The sequence below is a fragment of the Alexandromys fortis genome, unplaced genomic scaffold (genome assembly GCF_014885135.2).
Source record: "Alexandromys fortis isolate MF-2015 unplaced genomic scaffold, M_Fortis_MF-2015_v1.1 scaffold_8_9099976_23576923, whole genome shotgun sequence".
Taxonomy (NCBI): domain Eukaryota; kingdom Metazoa; phylum Chordata; class Mammalia; order Rodentia; family Cricetidae; genus Alexandromys; species Alexandromys fortis.
Genome location: NW_026067899.1, coordinates 3,783,686 through 3,796,184, shown reverse-complemented (window position 1 = coordinate 3,796,184; position 12,499 = coordinate 3,783,686). Strand labels below are relative to the sequence as shown.

General features: G+C 43.9%; 1 protein-coding gene across 1 annotated transcript in view; it reads right to left on the bottom strand.

Annotated features, from left to right (window-relative positions):
* The window catches only part of Abcb11 (ATP binding cassette subfamily B member 11), a 71,755-nt gene continuing 59,256 nt past the window's right edge, over positions 1-12,499 (bottom strand). Inside the window, exons 20-26 of the mRNA XM_050121925.1 lie at positions 11,742-12,170; positions 9,883-10,124; positions 7,966-8,122; positions 7,170-7,367; positions 4,099-4,305; positions 3,726-3,872; positions 1-2,461 (exon numbers count right to left, since the gene is read on the bottom strand). Coding sequence (XP_049977882.1) covers positions 2,297-2,461; positions 3,726-3,872; positions 4,099-4,305; positions 7,170-7,367; positions 7,966-8,122; positions 9,883-10,124; positions 11,742-12,170 — 1,545 coding nt within the window. The 3' untranslated portion in view covers positions 1-2,296. The remainder of the gene's footprint in view (positions 2,462-3,725; positions 3,873-4,098; positions 4,306-7,169; positions 7,368-7,965; positions 8,123-9,882; positions 10,125-11,741; positions 12,171-12,499) is intronic.

Below are 12,499 nucleotides of genomic sequence, written 5' to 3'. Positions count from 1 at the left end.
TCCCTTCAATTACTCAGAATTGCTTTATTTAAAAGGATAACATTTATTCATTCCTCTTGCGCACACTCCACATATGTCTTCCTAGGCAACAGGCGACCTCGCAGAGCATAGCCCCTCCTCACCGTCTGCAAACCTAACCAAGTGACTTGTAGTTTTCCTGATCCAAGAGTTGAGGACAAGCAAGTTTTACTACAGGCCTTAGTTCTTTTTTAGCAGTCATTTGTTCTGAACTTACTCGCCCCTGTTCTTTTCCATAACGAGAGGCACTTTCAGCAAGTCTGACCTTTCAGGTTAACCTGTTAGGTTATCTACCAGGCAACATCAAACGAGACATAACTATGGCAACAGTAACTGTCCATTTCAAAATATCCCAGCTCAGTCTTCCTCTGTAGGCAGCTAGTCATTTGATGGGCATGGGATGATGAAGCTATAAGCAGGATGGACTTGGGAGGAAGATGGAAGAGGGGGAGTTGCTGTAATAGCAGTATGGCCCATGAGCTGTTCTGTTATTTAATTTTCCATTGCTTCAATCATGAGCCATTTTCTGTATATTTAGTGTGTGTGTGTGTGCGTGTGAGTGTGTGTGTGTGATGTGAGTGTGCCAGCATGCACATGTTTCTGTGTGGTCATTTTCATAGAGTCCTAGTTTTATTTGGATAGCCAGAATTATCTTGTCTCTCTCTCAGTGTTTCCCTAATCTCTGCTTTGTCTGTCACCTGTCATTTCCTATCTCCTGGTGCCCTGTTGTGGTTGCTTTACTTGTTAAAGTGTGTTCTACTAATCTCAGCAGGTCTGTCTCCTCCTGAGAGAGAACCGAACAGAGAACAGCACACTCAGTGGATGCATGCTGTTGGACTTCATGGTGGGACTGTGTGTGGACGGGAAATTTTCCTTGGGAATTTTCCTAGCATCAGACCATAGATCTTCCGCTTTTATACTGACCAATTGCTCCAGCCAGAGAGTAATTCTTTGATCCCTGCCAGACAGGGCAGCTGCAAGATTTTCTGTTCATCTACAATATTATACCCAGGCACTCGGCTCTTGTACAGGACTCACCCCTTCAGTCGTAGCTTATGTCCCTACACTAAAGCCTGCCTGTGGGCAAGGGAAGCAGTAGCTAGCTAGTGTCCTTCAGGACCTGAACAAGGGCTACCAGCCTGTGGCAAGAGTGGGCTGTGCACCCACAAGATTTACACAGGTTTTCAGCCCATTCTTCTAACTTTGGGCTCATTTGTTTCCCTGACTCCTCCCTTCCAAAAGGACCCCGAGACTTTTGTATCTTAGCCTTTCCAGGGGTCTGTGGTAGGAAATGTATCTTCAGGCTCTTCCTGGTGAAGAGACTGCATGCCAATTTCCTCTTGTCTTTGAAATCCATTGTCACAAATTTAGCTCACACATCTTTTTTCCTGTCATCATTTTGAAATTTTCTTTATTCCTAAGGCTTCATGCCTCCTTTGATACGGTAAGAAGTGGTATTTAGTGGTATTCTGAAGAAAATGACAACCAAGGGTGTTTTTCTACGACGTTTAACCAGATTATTCTGTAATAGCTTCAGAAGCTGCTGCCATTCCCATTCTATGACCAGGATTTCACAGGAATAAGGGACATCAGGCAACGCGGGGCAGGGAAGGGATAGCAGAAGTCCTGGGAGAGAGTCCCCATTCCACACCGGCAGATCCGACTGTAGCGCACGGCAACACCAACACCCGAGTCTTCAATCTAAGTCAGTACACCTGACTGGTAACCTCTGCTATCCCTTAGCTCACCTTTCCCTCCCTAAGTCTGAGAGACTCCAGAATGTGAAAGGGCTCCTTTCGCAGGATTAGAGGTAAATGGATCTGCTTTTGTTCAGAAAACAAACAAAACTTCATCAAGAAATACCAGTAGCCTGTGTCCTTCAGCCTTGACCTTGATCTGACTCCAACAACAGCTGAGAGTACACGCAGGCTCGGTGTACAAGGAGCTTTCACAAGTGCAAGATGCAGACTCCAGACCCTCTCAATGATCCCGCCTCAGCGATCACCTCCCACTCAGGGCAGCGGTAGGCAAGCAGCTGCCCGACCTTGGCTTTTCACTCTCTCTGACCCTGGGTTCTTTCTTTTCTACACAGACATTTCAAACTGAATTATTACACTGAAGGTCACTCGAAATTAGCTTGGGTCCCAGCGAATGGCGATATCTGTATAACGTTTACGATGCTCTGTATCGGTACAACATCAGGCAGCCTTCCTGGACTTGCGGGTGAAGGTCTTGAGTAGGGTCAACTGAGGGGGGCTCCTGTGCTGACCAGCTTGTATTATGCTCCCTTCTGGGCCATCAGTTCTTCGTGGGTCCCCTTTTCAATCACCACTCCTTGGGACATAACGGCAATGATATCCGAGTTCTGGATGGTAGACAAGCGGTGGGCAATGACAATACAGGTCCGACCCTCTCTGGCTTTGTCCAGGGCAATCTGCACGGTCTACAGAAAGAAGATGGGGGATCAGTGGAAAGACACGGGATTGTTCCCAGACTCACTCCTGTGAGGGTCCATTTCAAACACCACCTGAGCAACAGCTCTGTGCTCAGGGGTCATCCCAAAGCCTGAGCACTAAGGGAGATTAAGCAGATGGCTGCACATACAACGCCTCTCTGCTTTATTTAAATTGCAGCCCACACGCTTGAGAAAGTTCAGGGAAGCAAGCATGAGCTAAACACAATGTCACCGTGCAATTTCACGATACCGGATTGTCCAATTTACAAGGATAAAACCAAAGAGCAGAGCAAGGGAGTAGTTAATGGTTTCTGATACTCCCTTCACTGAGGACATTTTAGCGTGCTCCAAAGTGGGAATCTCGATTTTAAAGCCTTAGATCATAAACTCTGAACTTCACAGTTGATTTTCTCTCGGCTACACGGTCTATGGACACTAGCCAAGGCTATCACCTCCTTTTAGGTGCTGTGTATCGGTTACTTACTCTGCCACATAATTTAAAAACTATAAAACATGTTAAGTTTCACAAATGACCTAAGTTGTTTTAATATATGTAAGAAAATTCTTGGCCTTTGAAAAATGCCATTTAACCTAAAGTACCTATAAGAGCAATTATTTCAAAGTGAATTTCTTTTTAGCGGCAGTCGCCCTGTTAGATTGCTATTTGTACATTACTATCTTCTGCGTCCAAAGAAAAATATTGTCAGTTTCTACTACAAACGAATAAGGCAACTGAAAATGTTATTTTACATGCACAAATCTTCCAGCAAAGACACCTCTAGTAACCTAAGAGCTTAGAAACTCATCACGAGGAGGGATTATATGAGCAATGGAGGTCAAGCTCATGACAGGGAAACCCAGAGACAGCTGACCTGAACTCCCGGGAGCTCACAAACTCCAGACCGACAGCTGAGGAGCCTGCATGGGCCCAACTAGGCTCTCTGCACCTGGGCTACAGTTGTTTGGCTTGGTCTGTGTGAGGGGCCCCTGGCAGTGGGACCAGGATCCATCCCTGATGCATGAGCTGACTTTTTGGACCCCATTCCCTGTGGTGGGATGCCTTGCTCAACCTTGATGCAGGGAGGAGGGGCTTGTTGACTCCCCATGGGAGATGGATTGGGGGAAATGGATTGGGGGAGATGGGGGAAGCAGGAGAAGGGGAAGGAAGGAGAAACTGGTTGGTATGTAAAATGAGTAAAAAAAAAACTTAAAATAAATTTTTTAAAAAAAAAAAAAGAAAATTAACACATACCTTCTCACTTTCTGTGTCTAGGGCCGATGTGGCTTCATCTAGTAGCAAGATTTTAGGATCTCGTACAATGGCCCGAGCAATAGCAATGCGTTGTTTCTCCCCTCGAGAGAGTTGAGAGCCCTGGCTTCCAACATTAGTTTCATATTTCTAGGAAAAAAAAAAAACCAACCATAGCAGGTTTGGAAACTAGAGAACACAGTCATTGCTCCTGGGCTGTTTGGGGCCCACAGCAATGGTTCTTCTGTGAGTTTACTTTTTTTTCCCTTTTTTGTGTTGCCTTTGAGCCTCGGCTCGATCCACAACCCTGCTACTTTCTGGGTAACCTGCCTCCCCACAGCACTGTGCTCCTGTATGGAACAGACGTGGTGCCTACCTCCGGGAGGGACATGACGAAGTCGTGCAGCTGAGCCTGCTTCGCGGCAGCTACGACTCTCTCCATGGAGATGTCTCTGGTGTTGTCCCCATATTTGATGTTTTCCAGGATGCTGCAGTCGAACAACACTGGCTCCTGGGAAACAATTCCAATGTTGGAACGCAGGAACTGGATGTTCACTTTTTTGCTGTCATGACCGTCTATCATCTGCCAAAAGAGATGACAACGAAAAACAAGAAGTTTTAGTTTGCCAGAGTGGAGTTAGGTCCTGGGCAGTGCATTTGTTCCGCTTCAGTGTAAGCATCCCTAGGGGCCCTGGGGAATAAATCTCATTGCCTGTGGCCCCTGGAACTTGTTTCTGACAGAAAGGCCTTCAAAGTTGACACTGATCAATCTGTTGTTTTGATGTTGTTTTTACTAAATTCTACCTCCACAGGTAGTATATAAATGAGAAAGGATCTTAGGAAAGCATTTAGTTAAGAAAAAAAAATTCTCCTTTTAAAAAAAAGAAAAAAAAATTCTCCTTATAGTTTGGCATAGCCTAGTCTGTTCAGATATGCCTACTTCTTTCTATTCTGAGGCTCTGTGAGTCTCCTCCAGGGGAGAGGGGTCAGGAAGAGGGATAGACAGATGCTATTAGATGACGTGAAGACCAAGCCCGTGTCCTTGGCTTTATTGACATTATTCCCTGGACAGATGAGATAATAAGCCTGGGGGAAAATGTAATTGTTCATTGAGCCACAATCACATATGGAATCAACCCCCAGGAGGCACCACATGAACAGCCTCTGGGTGCTGTGTGAGGACACAGCGTCTGTCTCCTAGGAACCCACAGCCCAGAAGTCAGGGAAGCCAGCCACAAAACACATGCTGTTTAAGCTGGTTCACATAAGATTCCAAAGATTGCATCCCAAAGGTGTAGGAAATCTAACATGAATCGTAAAACATTTGACTGTAGGATTTCAGGCAAAAAAAAGAGATTATTTCAAATAATGTGAGCAGGATATAATTTAGATCATTTCTAAGCAATGGAAAAGGAAAGCACTATTTTAAAAAGAAAAGGCTGAGTGCAGCAGCCCTCAGTAAGAGTTAGTCCTTACTAGGCCTGAGGTATTTCCCATTGTACCTATTTCTGAAAAGCACAACTTAATATTTAGTCAGAATTGAGCTTTTTGCTAGCTGCTGTATATGTGCTAGGAAACAGAAGTTCTAGTCCATGTTCCTGAAGAATCTCCCATAGACAGTACGGGACATGGCGTAGATGCCTAATTACATATTGAACATACGGTACCTGTGTTTGGTAGCTTCTCTCAAAGCAAAGAAGATTTTTTTTTAAAGAATTGATTAAAGCAGTATTTTCCTGCTTACAGTTTTCATAGATGCATTTTATAATGAACTTACAAAATATACTGTGCTTCTTGCATGCAAGAAATCATAAAATGATTGCTTCCTTCCAGTGAGCAGAAAATTCAGTGTATGCAAAAGAGAAACATTGATGTGGAATTCCCCTCTGTATGCTGTGAATACCATTGGTTTATATAGGAACTGCTTTGGGCCTATAACCGAGCTATAGGGGAACAGAGCTAGGCGGAGAAAACTAAACTGAATGTTGGGATGAACAAGGCGGAGTCAGAGAGAAGCCGTAGAGCTGCCGCTAGAGACAGATGCGCTGAAACTTAGTTGGTAGGCCATAACCTCGTGGAGATGCACAGATTAATGGAGATGGGTTAAATTAAGATGTAAGAGTTAGCCAATAAGAAGCTAGAGCTAATGGGCCAAGCAGTGATTTAATTAATACAGTTTCTGTGTGACTATTTCAGGGCTAAGTGGCCGGGAACAAACAAGCATCCCCTCCTTCAACAAATTCTCTCCCTGCAACAAAACATACTTAGTATACATGTTAAGTATGAAAGATCAAACATGGCGAAGTCAAGCTGCAGCAGTTCACATCTACCTGGACAACAGACATGGCAGAGACGACATTTTGGAATATGGAGCCCTTTCCCTTTTAGAGATCAGGGCAATGCACTTCCCACGTTCATCAGCCACCAAATCCTTGCAAATAAATTAAAATCTTTACATCTAAAATCAATAACAGCAAGGGTCATAAGCCACAAGGAATCAATTCCTACTCCTTATTTTCATCCCTCCTGGATTCTGCTAATATCTACTGGTTTCTTTGCTCTATGCGAGAGAACCTCATCTTTCTCTCAGTATTTCTCTTCAAAAATGTTACCTGCTCCTGTTGCAATGAAGATTACACTATTTAGGAAGATTAGAAGGAGCATTTTTTTTTTGAAATACTGGGGTGTGTTGGAGAAAAGTTAGAAAAAAATCAGCAGAAAGTCTAAGTGAGTTAATTCATGAAACAGAAATCGGAGCGTCTAGAGACACAGGAGTAATAATGAGTAGGAGAACTCAAAACATGAAATGGTGAAGTAAGTTGTCTCTGAGCAAACAAAGAGGAATGTGATTTTTTTATGAAAAATCTTTTTTATTTGGTTGTAAAGTCTGGTGAATATATTACCTGAGAAGAAAGAGGGAGGAAAAGAGAGAAATAAACACTCAGAATAAGGACTAAAGCAGCTCACCAATATTTCAACCGTCTACGCCAGGGCTTTGTCAGTGTGAGTTTATCTGTAAGTTAGGCTTAATCTTTTTGGGCCAGGATTGTCTCGAGTTTTTCATGCTTGCTCCCTTGTCTCGCTTACTTATCACTGTGTTCCTCGTTACCCCATTTTTTTTCCATCCCCAGCCATTAGTTTCTTGATTAGTCTGCCCTTTCTGCTCCATTTACAGGTAAACAGAGGCCTCTCAAACATGCTCATCTCGAGTTTTGCATTGTGTCCCGTTTTTTTCCTTAACTGGTCAACAGATCATCTGGAACTGGGAAGAATATGCCGTTAGAAGCTGTGGAGCAGAATCAGGTCAACCAGCCAACGAAGGAAATGAAAACATGCACAGGGCTAAGGGGAAAGACAAACTGATCTGGCAAGGCGCAGTGTTGGAGACCACCTGGAGGCAGATCTTACTGAGAAAGCAAAATCGTTAGGAGTATTGGCACCACTTACCACCTTCCCCTGATCAGGGTCATAGAACCGCTCCAATAGCTGAATGCTGGTGCTCTTGCCACAGCCGCTGCTTCCAACAAAAGCCAGTGTCTGCCCTGGATCCACAGACACCGAGAGACCATTCAGAACTTGGGTTTCTGGTCGTGAAGGATATGTAAATTTGCAGTCAATAAAATCAATCTTCCCTTGGAAGTTGTCCTGTGAACGAGAGGACCAGAATTACATGTGTAATTCTGTGGAGCTGAGAACACAGAGGATGTACCTAAATGTACACAATGGTATGGAATTATGCATTAGGAAACAACAACTCAGTGGGTGACATTCTAGTCTGGATCTCGGTACACAGCAGTAATCCCAGAACTCAGGAAGCCGAGGCAGGAAGAGAGTGAGTTCGCTGGAGGCCAGCCTGGGCTACTTAGGGAGATTCTGCTTCAAAACAAGCAAGCAGGTGAATACCACTACAAAATGACACTTTTTTTTTCCTCAATTGTGGTGATGGAAAACAACTGATATAATTACACATTGTTGTCTTATTCAAATGTCAATGTAACGTCTGATTTTTCATGTCAATTATTTCCTTTCTTTACATCCATAAATCCCTTGTTTGTCCACTCCCGGTGCATATGGATGGACACAGGCTGCTAAAATTTAGACTCCAAAATGACCTCATCTGACCATCTTCAGTGGCTTTTTCTGCATACAAACACATGCACATGCATGAACATGCATGTACATACATGTGCACGCGCGTGCACACACACACACACACACATACTTCTCCCAGTCCAGTACTTACCCACTTTTCACCTGCTCCGCTGTAGACACTAATTGGAGGTTTTCGGTCTAGCAGCTGAAAAAAGCGTGCAGCTGATATTTTAGCTTTGGCAAAACTTGGGGTGTAAGAGAAGGTTCTTCCCACAGCTGTTGCACTCATCATCACTGAAGAGGCTGTCCTGCAACCAAACACCCAGGAACTGAGAAGTGGGGTACGGGGAGTATGAATGCTTAAGAGGCAAAAGTTTTGGGTGCTAGCCCCAAACGACTCAAGCAAGTCACTTTAGATATGTCTGATCTTGTGGGAGTTAGAAAGTTTTATAGTTTTCAAATTATGCTCTCTACAAAAGGGTCCAGGGTTAGGCTGATTGGGATAGGGTTCAGGCCTCCAAATCCCAGATGTGCCACATTAGAACATTTTTGATGGTGGGGGAAGAGTGGAGGAGACTTTTGAAAAATTATTTTTGAGAGAAATTTGATGACCAGATTAAGCTGGCTTTTCTTCCCACTGTCCTGAATTCTGGCAGCTGGGGAAAAGATGGAGGCAGAGCAGGCAATGGAAGGACCTAGTCTATACCGCACATACAAGGCATGCTTCGTGTGAGATAGGGGAAATGCAGTTGTCTGTAGCCTTCTGTTTGTCCCAGCTGCTGCTAACTATATCAAACAGACTTCAGGAATGAACGAGCAGATTACTAAATTAGTTCTGAGGGACAACCATGCTGCTGCCTGGCTCTTGATGTGCATAGCACCCCATAAGGCTGCCCATCAGTGCCATCTTCCAGAGGGTGGAAACAGGGTGGAATGAAAAGTAGAGCGTGTGCAAGTGTGTATCTTACTGCTCGGCTTGTAACCAGTGATTGTTCCAATGGGGTTGGAAACCCACATTCTCCAGGAGCCCAGAAGGCTGAAGAAGATGAAAGCTTTGGGGATACGTTAGGAAATGCTTAAGGATGTCTGTCTAGTTCTTAAAGCAACACCAGCAGCTGGAAGCTTTCTCTAGGCTCTTGATGCTCACATACTGGCCAAGAATTTGTTCCATACCTCGTATGCACTGGCAGAGAGAACTCAAGGATTGCTGTTTCCTGGTCTGGGTTAACAGCTTTAAATATGCAAGGGCTTAGAGAAGAGATGTTCCTAGTTGATGTGGGTATAGTGGGCTAGCAGGAAAGTTCTGGAAGGAAGGGATCAGGTGAGAGGATCACGTCCTTCAAACCTAAGATTGCCTCTGCCCTCACTACCTCCCACTACCACCCTCATGTAAGGATGAGGCCTCATTCTTAGGCCCACCCCTCGGGAAGCAAGCAGACTCTGCCTCAAAGAACAGAAGTCCCCTCCTCTGGCCTACCCTGTCTCTTTTCAGGGAAAGTACCTAGAAACCAGTTGTCTTTGCAAGTGAGGAACAGAGTTCAACTACAACTTTCCTTGGGCCCATCTTGTTCCAGGCTTTGAGGACCTCAGCTTTAATAAGCATAAATTTAATTACAATGATTCATCTGGTGATTCATCTGTCTGGGATCATCTTCTCTTTTCCACTCCTCAGTCCAAACATGGGCTTTGTGTCTCAAATCCTTAAACCTAGGCTTCATTGTGTGAGTTTCTTTTGCCAAAGAGCCCTCGGTAAATGAAACATGAAGAGGCTTGACCATGCTTACAACGTAGGACATTCTGCTTCTGTTGAATATGAGCCCCTAAAATAATTCATGAAAGAAGCAAGCTCAGTTGCTACCAAGGCCTTCTGGAGACAAACACAAACACAGAAGTCTGTGAGGCAGCCAAGTCCAGAGGAAGTGTCTCACACCTCATAGAAGTTTGAAAAAGAACAAACCCAGCTGCTTTTAGAGGAAATGGTTTGCTGGGCAGCAAGGGTGTTAAGGAACAGACCCAGGCGTTCCCCCTGGAGTGTCCATCTCGTGTGGTCATTTTGGAGATGGCTCACCTGAAAACATAGCTGAAGTGCAGCCCTTCCTCGGCAATCAGGTAACCTCCGTATCTGTAGGCAGAAGAGCTGGCGAAATACGACACAGCCTGGGAAAAGGCGAAGCAGAGCCCGTAGACGTTCGCCTTCTTCACGGATGTTCTGTATGACGTTTCCAGCTCAGCTTCAAACGCTTTAATAAATCTCTTCTCCACGCCCATCCCTGCAACGGTGCGGATGTTGCCAAGGGCTTCGCTGGTGATCTGAAAAGGCAAGGGTCCGAGGAATCAAAAAGAAGGTCTGTCCCTTTCCATGACACTTCAGCCATTTCACAGATTAGAGTGCTCACAAATGGCAGGAAGTAACACAGAGAGGTGGCCGGGGTCAACTCAACTGGACCATGGGGCCATCTGTCACTTAGACTCAGCCTGGTTCTAGCAGGGCTTCACTGCCTCTACTCACGGCGGGGGTAGGGGGAGACGGTGTGACACAAGGTCTCCCATGCTTCTCCTGGACATGCTTTAACATTTCTCTGCTAATTCATTTGAAATATCTAAAACACTGTCTTTGGATGTCTTCTGGAACAAAAAAGGCACTTGATAAAATTTAAGTTACTTGAGACTATTTTCTAAAAAGTTGCTGTCCGGCAAACCATTCTCTCTAAAAGCAGCTAACTGAATATGGTTAAAGTTAAATATAAGTTAATCTTCAGTCTACATGGTGAGCATGTGTGTAAAATACAGTTTAAGCTCCACTCTACATAAACTGGGGTACACCTTATTAGAGATGCTATTTTCTACACTGGCATCTAAAATGTCTTGTCTACTTGGACAGCATCATATTCTCTTGTCTCAACTAGAACGCAGTCATGAGTGAGTTTATGAAGCATGAGTGTGTGACTCAGGCCTGGTAGTAAAAGCCCAGCATGGTAATGATTGGGAGGCTAAGGTAGGAAGATCCTATGTTCAAGATCTGCTTGGTCTCCAATGTGAATTCAAGGCTATCTGGGCAACCTGGATGGATGGATGGATAGATAGATAGATAGATAGATAGATAGATAGATAGATGATAGATATAAGATAAAAAAATTACAAAGACAGTAATTAAAAAGAAGAATTGGGGTATGCCTCAGTTTTAATGTGCTTACTTTGCATAGTAAGCTCTAGTCCCTATGTTCAGGCTCTAGAATCAAAAAAAAAAAAAGAAAAAGAAAAACAAAAGAAATGCATGTTATATGTGATTGATTGGTCTCTAGGTTCGTATCTCCTTCCCTTCTTCACTTCCAGTGTGTTATTGTTTTTGAGACAGCATCTAGTACCCAGGTTGAACTCTTAACTTACTATGTAGCTGAGGATAGCCTCGAACTTCTGATCCTTTGAGCTCCATTCCATGGTGTTTATTTTTCAATTGACTATGTCTATGCCATCATCCTCTCACTTATTTTTATGTTTAGATATTAATTATAACATAAAAATTAGAATACCTAAAACCTGAAGGTACTCGAATTCTACTCTGTAGTTCTTGATTGTATTTGAGAAAGACATTTGCCACTAGTCTAGCAAACGCTAAAGTGTCAAAGTTGAAAGCATGTTTTCTGTGTGGATAACAAAACCTTGGGTAATCTGTCAATATAAGAGAACAGGAGAAGCAACTTTAATAGAACTTCTCACCTCTGCAAGTGAGAACATAGAAAATGTAGGAGGGATAATTGAGGAAACCAAACATACAAGCTTCTCCTTGCCTGATCAAGTGTATGCACCGAAGCCTTATTGTCATAGCCTTCAGGCAGGGGCACGTGTGTCTCTCGGTACTTATCATTTTAAATGGTTTCCTTGACAACCGCTCAGCCACAAGTAGGAAAAATAGGTCTAGAAGATTACCTGGCCAGCCTTCTCCAGAGCCTGCTTATCTTGAGATGCGAATCCTGTCAGCATTTTTGTTTGCAGGGCTCCCGAAAAAGCCAAGAAGGGGAAGAAGCAGAGCACAAGCAGACTGAGCTTCCAGCTGAAGATGAAGGCGATGAGGATGGCCGTTGCGATGTTAGTGAAGGAGTTGACCATCATCCCGACTTGAGAGCCAGCAGCCTGCAAATCAAAGGCAACCAGGCTGTCACAGACATTGTCCCTTTCCCTTGAATGTGAAAAGCCATTTTCTATCAAAAGGTAAATTCTTTTTATTGTGATAAAATATATAGGAAGATATTTCGTTTTTGAGACATTCCTAAGTACATAAGGCAGGGAAATGAAGAGAAACCGAACAAACAACTCTCCAGCAAAAACAAACGAACGAAGAACGCTCACAGTGTTGTGTGGCCATCACATCCACACTCAATCTTCCCACTCTCTCCGTCTTTACCTATCAAATGATCACTTCACCTCCCTCCCCTGAGCCACTGGGAATCGTTATTCCACTCTCTGTATGAATTGTGTTTTTAGGTACCTCTTATAATGGAGTTGAGGCATACCACACACAACACTCCTAATACGAGGAGGGTTGTTTCTTTTTCTTTTCTTTTCTTTTCTTTTCTTTCCTTTTTTTTTTTTAATCCCAAGCTCCATCAATCATGCTCGCTTTCTTCTCACTTAGAAAGTTGGTAGAGATTTGGGAGGTAAATTTGGCTCCCATCATTTTAGTCCCC